This window comes from Chanos chanos, chromosome 3 (assembly GCF_902362185.1).
Source record: "Chanos chanos chromosome 3, fChaCha1.1, whole genome shotgun sequence".
NCBI classification, from domain to species: Eukaryota; Metazoa; Chordata; class Actinopteri; order Gonorynchiformes; family Chanidae; genus Chanos; species Chanos chanos.
The window spans coordinates 38,837,821-38,863,240 of NC_044497.1; the positions used below are offsets into that span (position 1 = coordinate 38,837,821).

The following is a 25,420-nucleotide window of genomic DNA, read 5'->3' on the forward strand; positions in this document are numbered from 1 at the left end:
TGTGTGTGTGTGTGTGTGTGTCACTGCATGTTTGGTAGCAGATTATATCTGGTCCCTTAGACTGAACTGACGTTGAGGTGAGAAATGGGTGAAATGAATGCCTTTACCCAGAGGCCTTCTGCAGCAGTCTGTGTGTGAAAACATATGTTTTAAAATAATGGCAGAATATATCAATAAATCTAATTCAAATCTAGTTTAAGGCTATTTTGTATTCCTTTATCATTCATTTTACAGTTAGTATTTACAGATTTCTGCTGCACAATCCAGTAAGATGTAATAGGTTTTCTATGTTATGACACAATACTCCCTTAACAGCAGGATTAGCCCACATGTAGGACTTCTGTCTTAGAATCTGGTAATTATCTCTATGCCTAAAATGAGTGTCCACAAATATTTAGAAATAGTGAAATTGTCTTGCTCTGACTAAAAAGCAACTGAAATGGCAAGAAACTGAAATAAGCTTAGCATACCATATAACAGCTTAAAGGAGTACAAGATGTTCTGTTTTAGTTGTCTCTCAAAGATATAATTCAGTTTGTATTCTTTCCAAACAGTAGCTGTTGCTGTGGACATTTCTTTGATTTTTGGGTTTCAAGGTTTGATCTGTAGTGTAGGTGAGCAAAGTATAAATACTGTACACACCCAATTCATTCAACTCCAGCTTTCAACAAATTTTCATCTTGTCATCTGTTGATCTGGTCCTCCTTCCAATAGGCTTGTGTCACTAGAGTCAGCCAGCCACTGGTAGTCAAATTTCATTCAAATTTTATTAAAATACATCAATGAAAGCTACACTTTCACAACAACAAAAATCATTACTGCAAACAAAAGGTAACCAGTCCTAATAAGGCAACAGTACAACAGCCATCACTGCAGCCATTACAGATATTAATATCATACAGATATCATTCACATATTATCACCCAATGAAACATCCTGTTTCACACTTACAAATTAAAACAGAGGAAAACTGGTAAGATCTCCAGAACTGCAAGACTTGCTGAGTGCATCTCTGGTTGAGTTTATTCTTTCTTTGCACTGACAAAGTTGATACCTGGAGCCACATTTATAAACCATGCATATATACAAAACCAGCTGTATAAAGTGTACATGTATCTGTGCACACCTGAGATCATGCACAGCCTACGCACACTTCTGAGGCTATGCAACATTCTTGCAGGGTTTTGCTTCTCTTATTATTTGATGGTCTTTTATGCTCATTCTCAACGTTTATTTATATGCAAATGTTTAATGTGAAATTTGCAAAACTATTACAATTCAGCTCCCAGTGTAAAGTGAAAGTATTTTTTTTATCTTTAAATACGTAAAGAATAAGATGCAAGTTAAAGAAAATGACAGCTAGACTAGAGAGGAGATTCGGCCTAGGCTGAGGTGGTAATGTAACCTCTCTGTAACACTCCAAATTAGTGGGATAATGGTTTGAGAGCTAAAGTGAAGAAACGACAATAAACACAATAGTATAGACTTTCCTAAGGTGATGTTATCTCATGACTGCACATCAGTTTGATCGAGGAATGCAGCAAGATGTGTCATGGTAGTGTTAATGTCAGCTGGATGTCATTCTCTGGAAAGTGAGCCAACTAATGAGGAAATCATCTCACATTTCACTAGACTCAAAAAACAAGAAAGACTCCTTTTTCCTACGAGCGGAGAAGAGTGTGGGAGAAACTGACGGAACATTCTACCGGAATGAGTAGCTCTCATCATCGTATTCTAACTCGTCCTCCTGTTCCTCATTAAGCTGCCCGTACCTGAACTTACGGTAGACCGTACCATCCTGCCCCATGTACACAATGTCTTCATCATCGTCGTCGTCATCATCATCTACAGCATTGATTCGCCCTGAAGACCGATCACTGAGGTCTACCAACTGTTCCTCGCGGAATCGTCCGGAGCTTGAGCCGCTAGTCTGCCCACCATATGTGGAGGAAGAGGATGATGTCAGACCACCGTGGTGGCCGCCACTGTGATGACCGCTGCCCAGTTTCTCGTAGCCGCGGCTGATGGCGGTATCGGGCGTGGGCCGCTTGGAGCAGGAGCGCTTGATGAGGAAGACCACAGCAGACAGGCCCAACAGAAGCATAATGCAGGTGGTAATGAAGAGCGCCAAGTTACCCGAGGGCTCATCCTCTTCCTCGTGATTACGGAAAGCGAAGTTGGTGCTGAGGACACACTCACCTTTAAGAGTGATGAAGAGTTAAGAGTGGTTAGAGCAGGGGTGGGCAAATCCAGTCCTGGAGGGCAGGTGTCCTGCCGGTTTTTGTCTTCACCTCTTAGCTACCTGTTGATTTTCACTTTGAAAACAGGTGTGCATGCTCTTCAGCCAATCAGAGACTGTATTTAGTTGGTTGACAAGAAAAACAGCAGGACCATGGCCCTCCAGGACTGGATTTGCCCACCCCTGGGTTAGAGTATATGATAATGTATGCTGTACATAATAACTCAGCTAAATCTCTTAGGTGCTCATTTGGTTCATCAGAATTATATATGTATACTTTTCGGGCCTCTTCTGTATTCAAAAGCCAAATAAATCAACTAAATCAACAGACCCTTAGGCAAACATACAGGTCCTGTAATTGTTTCTTACTTAATGTCAGTTTGTTCATACTCTAATAAACCTCTTATGTTTTGTATGTCTTTTGTATGTAAGACCACACAAAGCTAGTCTGAGGCAACTCAGTCTTTATTACTGTCTCTATGTTAGAGAGGTCTTGTACCTCTGCTCTCAGTACAGTTGCAGCATTCCTGTTGCGCTGTTGTAGTGTCTCCTTCTTCAGACTGATCATTCCTGCAGCAAGGCAAGCAGCGCCCCCCAGTGGTGAGGATGCTCTCAGCTGGGCATTCAGTGCAATTGTGTGGTCCAGGCCCTTTACACATCATACAGGAATCATCGCATGGCTCACACGTGTATCCGTCACCCTTCACAAGCAAACAGGAGGAAATTAAAAACCCATTTTACGTTCTCAACACACATGCCCCACTGTCACCAAAGCTCAGTAGAGTAAGGTGCTTAGCTGCAGCAGTGAATTTAAATATATCCTGGCAAGCCATTCATTGCTTGATTAGGACTCCTGAAAAATACTGCAGCCAACAACATTCAAAAATTGAACATCTGAATATAAACAAGGATCAGAAGTCACCGACAGTTTGTAAAGTCAGACTGAATTAAAATGAATACTTTAAAAAAAGCATCTTTTAAAGCAAGAGGAATTTAGCAGAGCTTTCTACTTTTGTTTTCAAACAATGTCTGGTTACCTGAGACACGTGATATTCTCCCATGATGCACAGGGACTCACAGGCACCAGCTGAGAGAGTGTATCCCACGTGACAGGAGTCACATGAATCAGCACCTTTCCCTGTTCAGGAGAGAAAGTCCAGTTCATTCACTGATACCTCACCAAATTCTTTAGCGACGACTTTCTCTAAGTTAACAAAGTTCTATTCTTTATCTCTAAGTCCCTCAGAGATTTCATAGCAACAGACAAACACACAAACAGATAATCAGACAAACAAATGCAGTCTTAACAGAATCAAGAAGTAAAATTTAAAAGTGAACATCTATAAGTTTTCATCTATATTTTAAATATCTCTATCTCTACAAAAAGGGTTTGGGTTCCTTTAATGGGTGTTACACCACAGACTGTGAATTTTCTCTTACATATTATTTTGAAATAATGACTTAGGTGTTTAAGGCGTTTGTACCCGAACATGTTTGGCAGCTGGGGTGGCACAGTTCACAGGTCCTGTGGTGATGGTCTTGGTAATAGCCAAAGGGGCAGGAGGACACACACCGGCCCTGTCCCCTGATAAACAGTTTCCCATCTCTGCAGCTCACACACCCCTCCGGCCCACCTCTCAAACACTCCCCGCAGCTGGCATGACACCTCTCACACACACGGGACTCCACGTCTCCATAGTGACTAAGATATCAGACAGTGTCAACAGTGGCCATGAGAAGCGATATCACGTATCAAGTGAATAATTATGTTTGTTCTAAACGAGGCAACTTCTCTGAAGCCAACGAGAGTCAAAAGGAGGTGTATTCATTTGCAAAAACAATTTTAAGACATTTTGCATGTTTTGTTAATTGTTGATGGTCAGACTGTATTTATACACATACATAAGAGTGACCACATTGTTTCTCTTCGGCAGCTCAGCAAAATACAGGTAATTAATTAGGCATCAGTATGTCTTGTTTGTGTTTCAAAGGTATGTACATGTCCAACTGTGTGAGGTATTGCGGATGAAAATATGGATCAACAGATCACACTGTACTTAAAATACAAGCCCCACCTTGGCTTCCCAAGCAGTGTCTTTATTTTTTAACTACCTAATGACGATCTTTGTCATGTCATGTAGAGAGGCAGTTTAACTATCTCTGTTGTTACCCAGTCTGGCAGGTCTCCACACACTCCTTTCCCTCTCTGAAGAGATGAGGTCTGCAGATAAGACACTCATGGCTGTGGTGCCCGATGCAGGACTGGCAGTTAGGGTGGCACGGATCACAGCTCTGGGCGTCACCCGCAAATGTGCCCATGGGGCATATGTCCACACACGTGCCATCTGCGAGCATAGGCAGAACTCTGACTAGTGCTGACTGGGTACCTATTGACTCTCTCAGTACCACAGCGCAAAAAGTCTCCCAACATATTCAATCCTCATCACTCTCACGTTTTCACGACTACAGTAATTACTAATCAGGACGGACAGTACATACAATTTTTTTAATTGGTGCCAATGAGAAAACAAACTGTCGATGTGTTAGTGTGACTCACTCAGTAAGAAGTGGTTCTGGTTGCAGCTCAGGCATTGGCTCTTTTCGGGTCCAGAGCACTGGTAGCAGTATTTGTGACACAGGTGACACTCTCCGTCCCTGTCAGCGTAGTGATGGGAAGGGCACGTGGTGGGGGTGACACAACGCCCATGCGTGTCTGTCCTCAGCCCCTCCCTGCAGCTGGTGCAGGAGGTGTCGTGGGGCCCAGAGCACGTGAGGCAGGAGCTGTCACAAACTGAGGAAAAGTTCATGATGGGACAGGAATGAGAGGGCAGGAGCACAGAGAAGGTGTAATGTAGTGTTATGACACTTTCATAACGCAGTTAGGACTCTGATACATTAATATTTGATTTAAGTGACAGTCAAATTTAGTAATAACTGGCGGAATGTATGTATGAATGTGGTTGCTTACCCATACACTCTCCAGACCTGCTGTCTCTGTACGTGTGTGGGGGGCAGGCAGACACACATGCTCCATCTCGCAGGATGGTGTCAGACTCAGCACAGGCATGACAATTATCAGGGTCTGATCCATAGCACAGCTTACAGCTGGAGTGACAGCGCTCACACACACCCTGCCCATAGTCCTTATAAAAACCATCTGGACACACTGTCACACACTGACCAGCATGCAGGAATGCATCTTCCTCACAGGCTGTAAGGGGATTGGGGGGGGGGGGGGGTAGAGAAGCAGAGAGTAAGACAGCACAAAGTTTCTTGTCTTCATGTGTTAATCATGCAACATGTTTACATTTTTTTTAGACTATCAATCACTTGTTTCTTTAAATGATAACACTTCATGCCACAGTACAGCAGTGAACCTCACTCTCTTTCTCCTTCTCACTCTGTCCCTCTCTCTCTCTCTCTGTTCCTCTCTTTTTCTCTGTCCCTCTCTTTCTCTCTCACCTGTGCAAGCTCCTTGTTCAGAGCACTCTGAGCAGGCCTTAGGGCAATGCACACACTCGCCATCTCTGAGTGTGTGTGCAGAAGGACAGGCCTCCACACACTTGTGTTTGTGCAACACGAACGGTTCGTCACAGCTGAGACAGTGTGTGGCGTTCCTCTCACACGACGCACAACCTACTGCACAGCTCTGGCATACCTGCCCAGCAAGGTAACCTCTGCATGCACACGCGCACACACACACACACATACACACACACACACACACACACACACACACACATACACACACACACACACACACACGCACACACACACACAAATAAACAATCAAAGATTTCAACAGTATTACACAATCACATTTTACAGTAGTCATTAAATACACTGATAAAACATATTTGCTCAATGACAAACAGTATTCATTGGTTATAGTCACTTTGATAAGAAGCACCTGCTGCTGGCAAAAACACAAATGCATAAGAGTGAATGTACATATTGGCTGTGTGATCCTATAATAACCTAACCTTATGCATTCACTAACACACTGCCCCCTCTTCAGGTAGAGGGGTGTGACATATCCTGGATGACATCGGAGGCAGCGTTGATCGTCCTGGCACTGGGCACAACCTTGTGAGCATGGCTCACACTGCCCACTTGTTTTACTGCCAAAGGTGCCCACTGGGCAGCGTGCCACACACATGTGCTCTGAGCTCAAGTACCGACCTGACAGATGAACATAATGGGTTAGGACATGGAGGAATACGTCAGTCTCATGGTGATTAAAACAACAAAACTGTTTCAGCTTTAAAATAAAATATTAAGAGCTGAACGAACCCTTTAAATGGGTTTTAAGAGATCACACAGGCACTCAAACCTTTAATACAGCTGTGGCACTGACTCCTCAGTTTTCCCCAGCAAGTCTCACACGAGCTGTGACATGACTCACATTCCCCGTCATCTGTCACACAGGAGTGTAAAGGACAAGATACAACACATCAGTCATACCACTTATACCACACCACTTATACCACACCACTCATATAACACCACTTATACCACACCACTTATACAACACCATTTATACAACACCACTTATACAGCACCACTTATACCACACCACTTATACCGCACCACTTATACCACACCACTTATACCACACCACTTATACAGCACCACTTATACCACACCACTCATATAACACCACTCATACAACACCACTCATACCACGTCACTTATACCACACCACTCATACAACACCACTTATACCACACCACTTATACAACACCATTTATACAGCATCACTTATACCACACCACTTATACAACACCACTTATACAACACCACTTATACAGCACCACTTATACCGCACCACTTATACCACACCACTTATACAGCACCACTTATACCGCACCACTTATACCACACCACTTATACCACACCACTTATACAGCACCACTTATACCACACCACTTATACCACACCACTTATACCGCACCACTTATACCGCACCACTTATACCGCACCACTTATACCACACCACTTATACAGCACCACTTATACCACACCACTTATACCACACCACTTATACAGCACCACTTATACAACACCACTTATACAACACCACTTATACCACACCACTTATACCACACCACTTATACCGCACCACTTATACCGCACCACTTATACCACACCACTTATACCACACCACTTATACCACACCACTTATACAACACCATTTATACAACACCACTTATACAACACCACTTATACCACACCACTTATACCACACCACTTATACCGCACCACTTATACCGCACCACTTATACCACACCACTTATACCACACCACTTATACCGCACCACTTATACCACACCACTTATACAGCACCACTTATACCACACCACTTATACCGCACCACTTATACCGCACCACTTATACCGCACCACTTATACCACACCACTTATACCACACCACTTATACCACACCACTTATACAACACCATTTATACAACACCACTTATACAGCACCACTTATACCACACCACTTATACCACACCACTTATACCGCACCACTTATACCACACCACTCATATAACACCACTCATACAACACCACTCATACCACGTCACTTATACCACACCACTCATACAACACCACTTATACCACACCACTTATACAACACCATTTATACAGCATCACTTATACCGCACCACTTATACCACATCACTCATACCACACTACTTATACAACACCACTTATACCACACCACTCATACAACACCACTTATACCACACCACTTATACCACACCACTCATACAACACCACTTATACCACACCACTCATATAACACCACTTATACCACACCACTCATACAAACCACTTATACCACAGAGGTCAAGTGGTATAACCATTACTGATGACCGTCATAAGTGCAAGACACTGTCAGCATCTAAACATGGCTCTGACCAGTGGCTTTCAACAAGGGCTTGATTAATTTATCTGTTAATCATGCCAGTTAGTTATACATTGTGACCACTGATAGTGTTGTTAATCTCACCAGTATGGTATAACTCATCGACACTGATGGTGTTGTTAATCTCACCAGTGAGGTATAACTCATCGACACTGACAGTGTTGTTAATCTCACCAGTGAGGTATAACTCATCGACACTGACAGTGTTGTTAATCTCACCAGTGAGGTATAACTCATCGACACTGACAGTGTTGTTAATCTCACCAGTGAGGTATAACTCATCGACACTGACAGTGTTGTTAATCTCACCAGTGAGGTATAACTCATCGACACTGACAGTGTTGTTAATCTCACCAGTGAGGTATAACTCATCGACACTGACGGTGTTGTTAATCTCACCAGTGAGGTATATCTCATCGACACTGATGGTGTTGTTAATCTCACCAGTGAGGTATAACTCATCGACACTGATGGTGTTGTTAATCTCACCAGTGAGGTAGCTCTTGGGGGGACAGCTCTCTTCCTCATACCCACACTCTCCACTTTCCAGCCGCTGTACACCCTCATGGCAGCTGTCACAGTCGTCATGTTCTGGTCCGCTGCACATTCGGCAGTCCTCGTGACATCTCTCACACTCCTGAGAGTCCTCGTCACCATAGAAACCCTCCTCACACTCACGCACACATTCCCCATCTAAAGTAAAAGTGTCACTGGATTGATATTTTTCTTCAACAAAGAACTAGTTTGAAAAGGTACGTAATATTAAAATTCTTAACAAAATCCGTTTCCTCTGGACTGACTCTGTTGGACTGACATCTTGGTCCGAAATTCACACACACACACACACACACAAGGTTGTACCTGATAAGAAGTGGTCGGCCTCACACCAGTAACACTCGTCTTGGTCGCAGCTGACACAGTGGTGCTCACAGGCCACACAGCTCATGTTCCCCTCAACACTGTATGTCTTCGCAGGGCAGAACTTATAGCAGCTCTCTTCAAACCTAAAACACACACACGCACGCACAAATATACATATATGCACAAAAAACATCAATTAAAAAGAAATTCTTCTCAAAGCTCAGTGAAGACAACATAATGTTTCTATTTTCCTCCCACTCTCTCCTCATCTCTTTTATTCCCAAAACCAAACATAAGCATGCACAGATACATGAATTAATACACGTAAGCACACTCATATATGTAAACGCATACCCTCCCTAACATTCATTACACAAAGCAGACAGATCTCTCAGAACATTTAGATGACCCTTACTTGTAGTAGCCATCGATACAGGACAGACAGTGTTTGGGATTGTCTATGAGAAGGAAAGATACACATTTAGAAAATGAAACACGAAACACAAAACACAGCTTCATCCTCTCAGACTGCTTGCTGTCAGTACTCTGGTACATGCAGGGAAATCACAAACACGTAAAGAGCTACAGTGTGAGACTGACATGTCAAGCTTTTAATCTGAAGTTTCAGTTCTCTCAGGCAGAAACTCCTCTTGTTCAGCTCTCCATAGAATGCTGAGCTAAATGAGTTTTCTCAAGGTAGTGAGAAGGGTGTTCAGATACATTCACTAGACAGCAACATTTCAGAGAGGAAAAATCTCATTGCCTCAAATGAATATCTTAACAAATCACACAATTCCAAGTCAGAAAAGAGATAGCTGAGACTGAATTAGTCCTTTCAGTCACAGACTATATTACTGCATGTATATTGATTCTGAGGTCAAAGCCAATCTCTCACAAAGTCTTCTTATCTGAACTGGTAGAGAATCAGATGTTAAATCTGAGTACACAGGATTCATGCCCCCGATTGCTTCCTTTCCTGATCTGAGGAGGACTGATCAGGCCAATTAGAGCAGTAGACTCTTAATTGGTGTGTGTGGTATAAAAACCTGTGCTATATTTCACATCAATCCAATCTTACTCATAGCAGACAGTGGCAGCTGGATTATACCATGATTTAAAATGCATTACATGCATTATTAACAACAGGTAAGTGGTTGAGCAAATATAATATGATGATATAATTTTCCAGGCTTCCATTGCTATTCATGATCTCGTACATTATTTCACAAGCATGGGAGAGTAGACAGAGAGGCTTGGGAGAAAATAATCTCAAGGGTTACTTAATCTAAGGAACACTCTAACACTCTAATAATCTCACAGAATACCTAATATTCTAAGAATACTGTAATAATCTAAAAACACATAACAATCTAAAAACACCCATCATCTTAAAGGACACTTACACAGGACACACTTCTTACAGCCCTCTTCACATGGCATACATTCATCATAGTCGGGATCCTCCACTTCACCTACACACACACACACACACACACACACAAACACACAAACACACACACACACACACACATGCATGAGTGCACACACACGAGCAGGCACATATTTTGTATGTTAATCCATTTAACATCCACTAAATCATTTCTATATGCGTGAAAAACATTTTTACCCCAGCTAAATTAACCAATATTTGTTCCTATGTACCAACAGGTCAACCGAAAATAAACAGTCCAAAAAAACACTGACCAAAATCAGACTTAAAGATACACTTGGGATATAATGTTAAAACTGTTAAAGGGTGCTAAAGTAAGGTATAAATGACCATGAAAAGCCATACCCTCTCCACACTCCAGTGGTTCACATGTTCCATGGTTGAGGTAGAAGGAGGAGGTGCATTTGAGGCAGTTTGTGGGGGAGGAGCAGACTTGGCAGTTTTCAGGGCATGGCTCACATGTCTTCAGCGTGGTGTGTGAATACGCCTCAGGACAGGCAGAGACACACTCTCCCTCAAAGAGATACCGGTCATGCCCAAATTTATCTCCAGTGTGTGTGCACATACACGCACACATTACCCCAAAATAAACATACACATACACAAACAAACACCAAAAAGACAAAGAAAATTGCTTCAGTTACTTGTTTCAACACCAGTATGTGCAAAAACATGGTGGAAACAACCTCTCAGACATATATCAACCTAGACTGCCCAAATGTTGTACACTCACTCACAAACAAACACACACACACACACTCACACCCACACACACGCACACACCTACACGCACACACACAGTAAAAGTACTTGTACTGAACATTCAGAGGTATCTTGTAGAACCAGGGCCTGAAGGCATTAAACGCATCTAAAACACCGTGATTGCAGATTGCCCATGTGCCCATGTATTCTGAACAAAAAACCAGGTCTGTACACTTTACTCGGAAACAAAGATTGCCATCCCGTAGCAATGCTGCTACTGATTAAGAGCGCGCCTACCAGTGTCACAGCTGGTGCAGTTAGCAGGGCCAGCATCCTCACACTGGGCACAGGTGTGGTCACACAGGTGGCACTGCCCGTTAGACTGGTACTTCCCCTCAGAGCACCTGCTCACACAGCGTCCATCCTCCAGCCAGCTGAGCAAAAGAGAGTGCAGTGTTTCATGTTTTCAGCTACTGTCAGAGCAGTATTTCACTGAGCTGGTATGCCACCACTTAGCACTGCAGTGCCTATGTTAGGTCAGCTCTATGGTAATAAGAGATAAATTACTTCCCCTGGAACACTGTCCCTTCCTTTGACATCCATCAGACACTGGTGACACTTCACTTGGTAACCAGTTTCTTCACAGGATACAATACCCTCAAAACACGTGAGGCCAGTGTCTCACTTTTATCATGATAAATAAGACAGTCAATGTAGGATCCATAGAGTAAGAATAATCTTTCATAATCCCTACAAATCAGTGTCCCAGGAGCTTCTTGGAATAGCACTTCTCAGGGGAGTTAACACACACACATACAAACACACACAGAGAACAGTTCTTACACACACACATACAAACACACACACAGAGAACAGTTCTTACACACACACATACAAACACACACAGAGAGAACAGTTCTTTCCAATCCTGCTCCTGCTCCTCCCTCAGCTTTTCTTCTGTGTCATTTTGAATAGTATGAGTTAATACCTGAAGTAAAAATGAACCACTTCAGTGGGGAGAGAGGGTAAAACTGAATGGCAAGGTGCTGAACCAGCAACAGCAGCAGCCATCAGTGTGTAACTTGATTGTTCTAACTTTGAGATATAAAAAGGGAAAGTGACTGACAGAAATTGTTTTGATGGCCTGTGAAAATAAGACTTCTATTTGTGTCTTATCACATGTATTTTAAGTGATTTAAGGTGTAACAAGTGAGAGAGTGTATGGTAGCAGACTGAATGGGGTTCTGAGGTATGATAAGTAATCCACACACATTCTCACCGTGAAGAAGGGCAGCTGATACAGTCATCACTCTGTGGACCTCTGCACTTCATACAGGTAACGTCACATGAGTGGCATTTCCCATTCTCATCCTGGTACTCTCCTGATGTTCACACACACACACACACACACACAAATAAATGTCATATAATTTACTGAAAGAAATTAATAATTAAATGCAGAAACATGATCTTATCTGTCAGCCATCAAAGCTGTAGTAAATAACTACAAGTTTGATGTAAATTTCATAAAACTTTGCCGCTCATGACAGAGTCCAATTAGTTGTAGTTAAAGCTTTTTGATGGCACAGGACTGTTGAAATTTAAACATGTGAACACTTGAATGCTTCAACTAATGAGTACAGTATGGGGTGGGCAGTGACTGTGTCACTGAGTAGGTCCAATTTGCATGACTCAGAGACTGAATGAAAAAAAAACCAAATCCCAAAGGTAAATGTGGTGAATGGAGGCTGTGTTTAGCATTAAAATGTTTAGCAGAGAGCTGATTGGCTGATGGGGAACAGCTGTTGCTTGTCATGTTTGTCTGTTTATACTGTTTGCTAGTGACAGCACTGCACTGGAGACTCTGCGTGCTGAAGCCTGTGAAAAAGGTTCCCATCTCCACAACAATGCAGTTTTTTTTTACATAATGGTTTTATGCTTTGAGGTTTCCTACTGGAATTACCACTATATCTCATCTTTCGTCACTATTGTCGACATGTTTTGTCTCTGGAGAAGGGCATAAAAGTGTGACATTGGTGCCTAAACAAGGGAACAATTCACATACAGGTTGTCCTACCCCCCCCCCCCGCCCCCCCGGAGAGTTCTGTGCCAAAGAAGGAGACAAACAGGTTCATTACGCAGGAGGTGTTCCTCACTAACCCAACTAATCACTCAATCAGGTCTCAGCCTCACCCTCAACACTACAACAAGCTTCGACATTTATCAGTAGGGGCTTTTGAACTAAACATGTGAAGCTCTGTTCTGGCAGTCTGTAGAAAGACATGAGTTTAAAGACTAAAATCAACCCCTTTGCCTCCTTCTCAGATTCCACACCATGAGGATGAACTCACCATCTGTACAGTCGGTGCTAACCACACACGCGCCATCCCGCAGTGTGTGTCCCTCATCACACTCACTGCAGTTCCCCTTCCCTGGGCCCACACAGGCCAGGCAGCTGGCATCACACCTAAAGACACACACATGGGTGCACACACCTAAATATCTCATATTACAAACCATAAAAAAACAGCGTCCTCTTCAAGATTAGGGATTGGTCACATTACAGTCCGAGAAGAAAACAAATACAGACCAAGTGCTGTTATTTGTATTACATACTAGGAAAATATGGCCTCACGTACAAAGACATGTACAAACTCAGGGTTTTAAGCATAAACATATCCAAATGAACAGAGATGAATCAACACACTCTCATATTTTTTAAACATGCACTTCTCTCTCTCTAACACACACACACACCTCCTGCAAATGCCCTGCGTGCCTATGTTGTAATTCTGCTGTACAGCATAGAACCCTGGACGACAGGAAGACACACACTTCCATTCCTCCATCAGATAACCTTCAGCACAGCGATTACACGACTGTACACCAGCACCTGCAAATGCACCACATACACACACACACACACACACGAACAAACACACACACACACACACACACACACACACACAGCCAGGTGAGAATTGTTTACAAAGGTGAAGACAGACTTCCACACAACACACACCCTTCTGCATAATCCTGAAAGCACACATCAACATACCAGAGTCATTATAATGTGTGCATTTAGTGCAGTTTTGTGTGTAAAATGTCATGACTCATGAGTGAGAACAATATGAGCCATAAAAGACTATTGTGTAGTATTGGGAGAACATCAGTCAGTACCTGCACAGGTAGCACAAGCAGCGTGGCACGGCTCACAGGAGTCATCCTGCTCATTGTAATAACTGCCCTCCTCACACCTCTTCTTACACCTGTTACCCAACAAACTGAGTGAGAGAGAGAGACAGAGAGAGAGAGAGAGAGAGAGAGAGAGAGAAGAGAGAGAGAGAGAGAGAGAGAACTGAGAAACCACCACACACTTTATTTATCAGTGCATGATTGAAATAATTCAGCTTCCAGAGTTACTGTAGGTAAGTACAGACACTGAGACAATTCAGTTTCCAGCGTTACTGTATATAAGTACAGACACTGAGATAATTCAGTTTCCAGTGTTACAGTACGTAAGTATAGACACTGAGATAATTCAGTTTCCAGTGTTACTGTATATAAGTACAGACACTGAGATAATTCAGTTTCTAGTGTTATGTAAGTACAGATACAACACCTTGTGTCATCGGAGCACTCTGTACAGATGGCAGCAGAGGTGCATTTGACACAGTTCTCACTACACTTCCTGCAAACATTCTCCTCTGGAACAAACAGGAACGAAGAACAGACTGGATTAAAATGTTAAGGTCATGACAAGGTTAAGGCTCCACGTGTTTGTCTATAATAACAGACATCTATAGCTATATAACCATATTAAGCATGATATTATCTTAGATTGAATGATAAAAAAGACTATTAGTTGGTGCGTGTCAACAATACGTTACACTATTTGTATAACTAGTCACTACACAAAGATGACCTAGTTAAAACAAATCAGCTTCAAATATAAATTCAAAGGCATTGTGTACTTTGTATAAATGTGGTCTCTAATCTAATAGGAAATTTTAGCTAATCATTCTCGTCATGTTTTTGTTTTTATTCTTAGCGAGTGTTATTAGCACATTGGTGTGCTCTGCCATCGAGTGTGTGTCTCTGTTTTCCAGCACTGTCCCAGAAAAGAGACTTGCCCATGTGGAAGTAATATCCATCGGCACAGCCGGGGAGGCAGCTGCTGGTGTCCTCGTGCAGGTGATGTCCAGGCCTGCAGCTGGTGCACTGGTCGCTGCGGCTGCCCTCACAGGTCAGACAGGAGGAGTAGCATCTCTTACAGCGCTTCTTATCAGCCCAGAAGCCAGCGGGGCATGTCGCCACACACATCCTGCACAGAAACATATGAGAGTGGACACCCACGTCTAAGACTCATCTAACTCCTACAAAACAAAAAACAAGACCGAAGCTTATTTAAAGTGTGCCAGTTCTGGAATAGATCAAAGATCAAAACGCTAGTAACTTTCCAAGGCGAGATCTGAGACATTCAACGTGTTTCATGGCTCTAATTTTAGACACCCTCAGTGAATTTTCTGTCACAATGAAACATCATATTCTTGAAAACGTGGATCACTCTTTAATTCAGATTGGATGGTTGTGGTTCAGGTAACAAATTAACAGCGATGGTTAGCCAGCAGCCCATGAATGATTAAATATTATCATTAATAGCACACGGCATCTATAAAAAACCCTCGTCTCAGTAGCAGAGGGGGCTGTATTACAGCCGTATTCCGTGTGCTGATAGGTTCACAGCAATGTTAAATTGGACCAACCTGGTGCTGTTCTTGAGCTTTAAGAAGACGTGCAAGCAGGAGATGCACTCGGAAGGTCCTGGCCCTTCACATCCTTCCTCACTACACTCAGCATCACAGGGCCCTTAGATGCCCACACATGAGGAAAATCACATTTAAACCAGTAAACCATAAACCAGTGGTCTGTGTGACTGACGGGTGTGACGTTTTAAAAAAAAAAGTGGCGTGGCTCAAGTGTATACCCGGTGTCAACACATGTATTAAAAAAAAGTTTTTTGGAAAAGAGAGCTCACTCATTACTAGATGCTATATTATGACATGACGTCTGTATTAAATATTCGTTTCATATGAAATACTGTCTCAGATGTTTGGTTGTTTCCGTTGACTAACTCACCATTGTATTCTTCTGCCCCATCACTGTCTTCGACAGGTTCACTGACAGACCGGGGCTGCTCACGCCGTAAGGATGAATACAGAGGAACAGAGGTGCCATAGAGCACAAGAGACCACTCTATCAGTTTACCTGTGAATGAACATCAGAAAACATGTTTTCATTACAAAGTATACGTTTGCACTCAGATCAATCTTGTTAGTGATGTGAATAGGGCAGTTTCAAACTCTTAGCTAGTGAGAGACTGTTCAGACAGATGTTTTCATTTGTTTTGTGTTTTTACGACAAAATCGAGTGCTGCTGGTGTTAAGGACCTTGGAGTTTGCTGTTCCTCCTTAACGAAGGGGTGTCACGGATCTCCAGTATCCACTCCCCGGCTGGCCTCTCCCCCCAGCAATGTGTAGTCATAAACTCCCACTTCTGAAAGCCTTCAGTGGAGTGGTCATTAGGCCTGGACCAGAGCACAACCAAAAGAACTGCTCAATCTGAGGACTTTTCATCTGAGCACACTATCATGAGGCAGCCATAGCACTGTAACATGATGTGGTCTTACCTGTTAGCTAGCAACTGGGATTTGGTCCCAGAGGGTGAGGTAAGGGTGATGGACAGGTCTCCACGGTGAGGATGTGTAATGGTGATGCGTACAACGGCATGCTCCAGATATGCCACCTGCTGCAGACGATGACTTGAGCAACCCGTAGACTTAAACATTGACCTGAGCACTCGCTCTGGGCTAATGATCCTGTCACAGAGAGAGAGAGAGAGAGAGAGAAATTGAGAAAGACAAAGAGAGAGAAAGAGAAAGAGACAGAGAGAGAGAGAGAGAGAGAGAGAGAGAAAGAGAAAGAGACAGAGAGAGAGAGAGTACATTATTACTGCAATTTCTGTTTTTTTGCTTTTAGTTCTGTAAGTTTATACTGTAAATGATCATGCTCTGACCCAAGAATATGACTGAACTGATCTGAGCAGAACTGAAGTAGCTGAATGATGTGGGGGAGATACCTGATGTTCTGAAAAGTGTTCTCCACACAGATGTGCTGAGAGGGCACTTGCCTCCAGCCTTCGGCCTCCTTCACCATGGCTTCTGCATCCATTAACCCAAAGCCATACAGGTGACTCACTGTAAACCAACCAGTCAGAGAGCACATTACATGGGACCCACTAACCAGCCATCAATAAGAAAACACATTATAAATGAATCACTGTTGTTAAAGCAATTAGAAGTAACACGGCAATATCACGCTGGTGAAGAAGTGCTAAACTCTTGTCTTTTTTCATTTCAGATACCGTCATATCCGGCTCCGTTGGTCTGCCAGTCTGGAGCACTCAGGTGACCGCGACGTGATGTTTTCACAATAATGTGCTGCACATCCCTCCAGGTCAGAGATGGACTGTAGTCAAAAATCAACACGGCGCAGTCAAATGCCTGCAACTTAGACTGAACCTTAATGCAAAACATTCATGCTAAATACCTGGTTAACAACAACACATCTAGAGTTCTTCATGTGAAAAGGTTGACAATATGGGCATTCAAATATTCAATAAATCGTCAGAACTGAACTAGTCAAGGAGAAAACTGGATCAAATACACAGAAAGGAAATTAGATTACACTAAGATATAACTGATGCAATGTATATTGATTTAAATGTTGCTCTACATCACATAGTTACGTACCACACAAGTACACGCTGACTTCTGTGTAAAGCATAGTGAATGATATGGGAAAATCTGACCTGACTCTACTCCATTGATCTTGATAAGGAAATTTTATATGGCTACAGATAAAATCAGCGTAGACTTGTGACATTACTTGGCTTCCAGAGTGAGGGCGATGATTCCTGCAGCCATTGGGGCAGAGGCTGAGGTACCGGAGTGCTCATCAGTGCACTGATGCCGTAAGTCCGTCGTCACCTCACACGACATAAAACACACCCAGTGAAAATACATTCTTACTCTGACTTCATATTACTGACCGTGAATATGTATTCTAATGACAAAACCGTGGCACTAACAATGGCTGAAGGAGCCTAATAAACACAGTCACTGCTGCACCACCTACTGTACCAGTGTTTGAGAAAACATAGACAACTGTCCTGTAGACATGTATGTTTTTTTCCTTCAGCTGGTAACTTTATAATATGCTTGTGTCTACCACTGAGCAACATCTGAACATGTGAGTGCATTGTGGAGTGCAGCCTTCTTCATCTGGACAAAGAACCAACACAAGGACAAAGATCAAGGACAAAGAACTGTCTCATTTGTCATATTTTTTAAATTAAATTACTTTACTTTACCATTACTTTTGTTAAAGAGCATGTATTAAACAAAGCATATGGTGTTCACTTTAAGAGATGTAGCTAGTTTTTCACATGCTACACCTTTGTACAGATTTGATGCATGTTTGTATTTGTCCAGTCCAGCCATACATGTTTAATCAGCTGTGTAAAGTTTGGAAGGCGGGGCATCATTTTTGGCTATTTGTGTTGCAATAGAAGGAAGTGTAACAGAAAGTTCACTCCCCAGTGATCACATGGTAGTCACTGGAGAGGTGAAGAAAATGATACACATTTAGATTCCTTAGCATAACTCAAGTGATCAATAAGCAGTTTTGCAATTTATTTATGAGGCTTTTTCATAATTATATGAAGTAGCAAAAAAGTATGAGGGGGAGGTGGTGGGATCTCTTCTTTTGTAGTCTCATTTTGGTGGCTTGATATTGAGTCTTACTATATCACAATTCCAACACAATATCTTACATGTCTGATATTAAGTCATAATTCTGAGTTACTAACATGTAATTCTGAGATATTCATATGTAACTGTGAAACATTAGTATGTGAACATATTACTACAACATAATGAGTCCTAATTGAGCCTTAACTCATAAGTACAAGTTAGTTGCTCAAAATTATGACATAATATTTCATATCCCGCTTAATAAGAGCATTGAGCAATGGAAGTAGAACATCTAGACTTCATGCAGCTCTATAAATTAATGGTAGTCTGTGCTAATTACAGAACTGACTAGGTTCACTACACATTTTATCTCAGGCTGCATATAATGCAGTGAAAGAGTTTTGGAGTCTTGATGTTTCTAAAAAGAATGTCAAGCTTAGCTGTGTTTCTGTTTAGCCTTTAGCCTAACACAGATTTGACATTCATCTTATTTCAATTGGTGTAATTTTGTACAAAATTATTTAATGAATTGTAGGGCGGCGCCAAAGACAGATAATTAACTTTGATTCAGTTTTGTTAACGCTAACTGCCCAGCCACTGTATACTTTTTATTGCTCAGTGCAACAGCTCAGCCGTTACTGGTTGCAGCATAATTATTCAGAGATCTATAGTGCCATCTAGAGGGCAAGTAGGATAGGCTATTAATTACAGACAAAGCTGTGAAGGTAATGCAGATCTGCTTAATAGGTTGTAACTTTTAGATAATAAATTGTAATTACAATATGCAGCAAGTGTGAGATACAAAATCCTACACTTGAGATATTAAATTGGAATTTTATAATATCAACTCTGTAATTGTGTAATATTAAGTAATTATCCTGACACTGAAGTCATAATTACAGCTCACTATGTTGCAATTGAAAGATAATAAGCCTCAACTGTGAGATACCAGAATAAGGCCGGGAAAGAAAAGGCACCACCGCCACCTCCACTTACTGCTTTTTTCACTGGTGGGTTTCCATACAGGAGGGACAGATAATGTAACTGTGGATATGTGACTGTAGATAGATGCATTCAGAGAAAATATTAATGTTCCAAAAGGGCCACGCTATATTATGCCCTGGCCTGTCCTACACTGACGTATCCAACTTGACAGAACCTTAACTTGCCGAAATATACCGGAATATGCCAAAATCCCTGTGTCTCCAATCCTCCCAGGTCAATTTAGTGTTTAGGCTGTTTACATATACATACGCCAAATGTGATTCATATAGCAATGCGTAAATGTGCCTCCAGATTTACCACATGTTCCACATACTGGTCAGCAGTATAATTTGAAATTTGGTGACCTCTGTGGATTTTTGCTTCATAAATATGATGCCATCTCTGACAGTGGAAATACAGAGGATGACTCACAATGCCTATGCCACTGGTCTCCCCACTGCTGTAAGTTGTGGCAAGTGTGGAGGAGCACTCCTCCAGATACCAGGGCTTGCGTCCACTCTGGGTGGTGCTGACTAGAGAGATGGTGTAGATGCTGTTGGTGTAGCCATCACATGAGCAGTGGTCCTGACTGCGGCCCCCATTTCCTGATGCCCACACAAAGATGGAGCCACGTCCTTTCCTGCCCTGAACATTTAAGATGGCGAATTTCATTTCAGGTTTATTTCACTGATAGAAGACATTCTACTGTAATTCAGTTCCCAGTTTCAATTTGATTTCAAAATGTAATGAAGATTTGTGTTTGCTTCTGCATATTCTTTTCCTTTTTGCCTCTGATTACCTCCTCATTAATGTAACCAAAGTCTGAAAGAACGCAGCAACTCTTACATAAAACTCAGAGCAGCAGTTTCAGTGGGCACTAAAGCGTGACTAAAGAAGACAGAGAGAAAGGGTGTCTGTAAAGACAGTGATAGAAAGATAAGCGAAAGAAAGAGCAAAAGTAATAATAAAGAAAGCATCAGAGTGAACAACAAATGCCTGGTTATTAGTAAGCATAAAGAACACAAACAGCTAGAAAAAACCCCAGCAAAACCAGGTTATAAATGAGTGTAAAATAATGAATAACGATAAGTGCCTGATTATGAGGACTCATAAAGAATGCAAATACCATAGACATATTACAGATGTTACACATAAAAACATTGACACTAACTTTGCGGATGCCGTTTTCAAGAGCAAGGCGGGTGAGGGGCCCAGGGCCGTCCACAGTCCTGCCGTCATCATCCGGCCCCCAGCTAGAGCTGTATATGTCAATGTACTGATGCCTGAGGCTCAACGATTGGGCCTCCACCATGTCTGTCATATCACCGTCCAACATACGCACACCTAAAAAAACACAGGGTGGGACTTGAGAGTCATTTACAACATCAGCAGAAAGGTGAAAAGATAATGAGGTGAAAAATATACACACAAATTTAAATACTCATACACACACACACATACACACATCCTGGCATTGTACGAGGTTCCAAACATTCACAGGGAGCTCCCTCTCCTTCTCTTTCTCTCTCTCTCACGCACACAAACACACATATACACACACAAACAAACATACACACATACACACCACCTATCCTGGCATTGTAGGCAATTCCAACCATACAAAATGAGTTGTTTGCAGAGGCTGCCACCACGCCTGCACACCTTGTTCCATGTCTTAAAAATAAGAGGAAAACAACATCAAATTAAAGAATAATTCTAAATGCAATTGAAAACATGTCTGCCATCACTCTGTATCATATGAAGCATAAAATCATACAGAAATAGCATTTTCCAATCGACCACAGGTGACTTTTCCCTGTCAGCCAGACTAAAATGACAAGGGGTTACGTGTGCTAACAGAGGGCAATGGAACTGACTTGTTTTCATTGGTAGCATCATATCGTGGAGTGGGATCAGGGTCATTCCCGTTAACATCATAGCTGGCCCGCGGATCCTTCGAGACAGACACACAATAATAGTCTGACAGGCCTTCTTCACTGAGTTAGATTATTACATCACACAGGTTAATCTTGCATGCTCTGATGATTAAAGTTACAATATAATTATGATTTCAAAAAGAATTCCTTCGCAGGACATTCCTTCCTCCCCAAAGAAAAACTAAATCGAACCAAATTTTTTAGCCTTATTCACTACATCAGTATAGATTGGTTTTTTGTTGACGTTACTCTCAGGCCACAACTTTCGTTTTACACACCAGTTTGCACAGCTTTGTTCAGACTATCATAGTCATATGTCATGACATTGCTACTCATAGCAAAACTCACATAGTTCTGCTTTAGGTCAGGATGCTGTCTCTCAATCCCATCATCCAAGATAGAGACCACAACACCCTGTCCAGTGTAGCCCCGGCTCCAGGCTGCTTTGATATTCATGTCTGTCAGGCAGTTCTGGTCACAATGCTGTGGTATGGAAGTGGAGACGTTACAGTATTTTAATAATTCTACAACTTACAATGATTATCAATACCATTCTCCTGTCCTTGCCCATTTCCTCTGTCTCTGGGCACATTCAAATTGATCTACACTTTTGTCTGCTCTGTGATATAAAATTGACTTTATTCCGAGTGATACTAACAATGTACCACATGCTGTCCCATTTAGGGTCATTAAAGGCTGGGGTGTGGGTTGGGCTGGAATGGGCAGCTCTCTGATGTCCACGGAGGTGCTGGCCATTACTAGCCCTGTTGCTCCGTTTTACCCTCCGCAGGACCATCTGTTGCTGGATCCACTCCACCTGTAGATGGAAACAGTGGAACCATGCTGGGTTTCCATCATGATGATGTACAGTATGAGGCGTTCTTTACAGAATGTAGCGCTGAGAATGAATTATTAAATGCAGCTTTACCGAAGATGTATCATTTCACTTCTTGATATTTTAAAGGTTCATTGACCTAGTCCTGTGCATGATTGTTTGAGTCTGGGTGTGCATGTTTGTGCCTAGGTGTGTTGTCTATGTCATTAACTATTCAGAGGGGTGTCAGTGACAGGAGCAATGGGATCCTCTTACCTTTGTCTCCATGGCAACGAGGCTGTGGTTGCCCCTGCTTGCCAAAGTTGAGCGTTTCATGGTACCACGATGAAGGAACTGGTAGTAACCCTCCAGGCTGCCGATCTGCCCACATAAACATTAAAAAAATTCATTAGTCTGACTGAAATACTCCATTGTATAAGCTCAACTAATCCAAATTGGCAGGCATAAATTATGTATTCATTACTGATGTACACCACTGAGCAAATGAGAGGGTTACCTTACCCTGCTGAAAGCTTTACCAGTTGGAGTAACTGGAGACCCCTGTACTCAGCTGGACTGAGATAAAGCTTTTGGGTGATCATTACTCTCTGACACCCTAGTGTTATGACGTTACAATGGTGTCCTGAGCCCAAACAGACTTAACTATGACTTAACTATCATAGTGAGGAACACAACCAAACAACAGGCCTGAGATTTAATACACCTTCAGCTAAAATAATAAAATATTTAACTCAGCTATCAATGATCAGAGTGATATATTCACCTTAAAACAATGTTCATTCAGATAAGCTGCTGTACAGCTCCAGGAAAATAAATATACTAAAAAAAAAAATAGGCCATGAAATTACTTTTAATATGTGTACTAAACCAAAAGGCATTCAAAGGACTCAAACGGGATACAAAAACAGCATTTTGCATATAAACATAAAACTCCTTGCCTGTGTGGCGACAATGTCTTAGAAAGAGAACACATATTTACTACTGATGCGCTGGTTGACTCAGTGAGGACCTGGTATGCCACCTGAGTTGACAGCTCACCTTGCACAATTACCTTCATATATTATACAATAGTGATTGTCCCAGCGAGACAGTGCTTCAAAAAAGTGTGAATTTCAGTGCACACCAACATGTTTCCATGCAACACTTTGTAAGAGCGCTTGCCAAACCCTGCATTAGTCAGATGTTCAGTACATCACGAAGACAAACGCTCACTGAAAATTGTGCCTGATATTTTTATATGAGTCATAGAAGAGTCGTGGCCCTGACTTGTCAAAACTGTTTAACCTCACCCTTAAACATTATCTATGTTATTAAACATCGAACAACGAGGCTAACTGCACGCTACACCCTACTAGTCTTGAAATCAAAGGGAAATACTGTATTTAAATGGTGCACAGATTCAGCAATCAAGCCGCTGCAGGGTCCCGACTGCATATACCTGTGATAACAAGCAATGAGTGATAAATAACGTTTGGAAACACATTTGGTAATTTACTTACCTGACCCATATTCAAAAATCCATATTTCTCTGCTAATGCGTCAGCAGTGCCTTGGCCTCCAGTTATCTTGACAACCCAGCGGTTTGTATATAATCGCATTTGGCAAAGTGAAAATAAAAATCCAAACCAAATGGCACAATGCAGAGGCGCATTTGACAAGATTGTGCGTCTCGACATCTGTGAATGCCAGAGAATTATAGTCTTCTGATACACTTAAAGCCCAGTTGTTTACTCACGTGCAATTACTTTGCATCCCAAGAAAAACTCTGTTAACCTGTTCTCTACACACGTACAAGTTTTCTCAAGGAAAAAGTATGTAGAAGGTTTTCGTGAAGACGTACACAAGGTGGATAAAAGCTCGCTAATGATGTCTACTCGGCAAATGTTGCGCTGCTTGTCTCAGGTTACCATTTCGTCAAGATCAGCGGGTCTATTTACCAACAACCAAAAAACTGTCAGACCACTGGGATCATACATAAGTTCTGTTTTCAAAACTTTTAATAATGTTCGAGGAAAAAGTTGCACAGTCTTAGGCTTAAACGTTACCAAATTACTCGAGACAGATACAACTTTCAAGTTTAAGATGGTGGAATAACTTAACTGTCATCGGCTATCTAAAACTTGCCACGTACAGCAGAGAGCGCAATGTTCACGTTATCAACTATTCCTTGTAATAGAAGAAACCCGTTAAACTTCTATAGCCTTATATATCTTTTTGGCAGAGCTAAATAGCTTGTCCTCATATTCATGAATTTTATTTAAAATTTCCTGTAAGGCTGAGGAAATCTAACCTCTTTTACAGCAGTGGTTCCCATTTCAGTCTTCAGGGTCTACAAGATTTTAAAGAGATTGGCTGCAGCATTGGATTGCATATTTAATTCAATTTGTCTCTGGATACATCATACACCAAGCTCTTGATCCAAACAGCTTTACATAATGTTCACATTCTTAAAACTGGCCCTGTCTTCCATCTTGATTTTTCCCTAAGTAAGATCTGTTATGTGTACTTAACGCAGATCTGATTGAGTTAAACAAAATGTTACACTCCATCAAATACCTGCCTGTAAAAAAAAGTCCTTTTTGATTTAAATGATTAAAAAATGTAGACAGTCATTTTGAATGCATGTGCATTTTTATTAAGTCAGTTTACATGAGACAAAACTTGTGAG

General features: G+C 41.9%; 1 protein-coding gene across 1 annotated transcript; it reads right to left on the reverse strand.

The window, feature by feature from the left end:
• Positions 1-1,702: 1,702 nt before the first annotated feature.
• pcsk5a (proprotein convertase subtilisin/kexin type 5a) lies at positions 1,703-24,350 on the reverse strand. Its single transcript, XM_030767236.1, has 38 exons — positions 24,252-24,350; positions 23,008-23,112; positions 22,689-22,734; positions 22,576-22,643; positions 22,266-22,400; positions 21,858-21,934; positions 21,566-21,654; positions 21,152-21,324; positions 20,413-20,625; positions 18,131-18,231; positions 17,607-17,710; positions 17,322-17,439; positions 16,873-17,061; positions 16,634-16,770; positions 16,323-16,451; positions 15,950-16,052; positions 15,317-15,507; positions 14,806-14,890; positions 14,364-14,467; positions 13,941-14,076; positions 13,535-13,650; positions 12,463-12,565; positions 11,481-11,617; positions 10,827-11,027; positions 10,435-10,503; positions 9,447-9,489; positions 9,032-9,174; positions 8,660-8,863; positions 6,573-6,656; positions 6,223-6,421; positions 5,702-5,916; positions 5,208-5,450; positions 4,797-5,030; positions 4,410-4,584; positions 3,724-3,941; positions 3,277-3,377; positions 2,739-2,940; positions 1,703-2,199 (listed from the first exon to the last, which is right to left on the reverse strand). The coding sequence occupies exons 1-38, from the start codon at positions 24,348-24,350 to the stop codon at positions 1,703-1,705; spliced, it is 5,586 nt and encodes a 1,861-aa protein (XP_030623096.1).
• Positions 24,351-25,420: the final 1,070 nt, after the last annotated feature.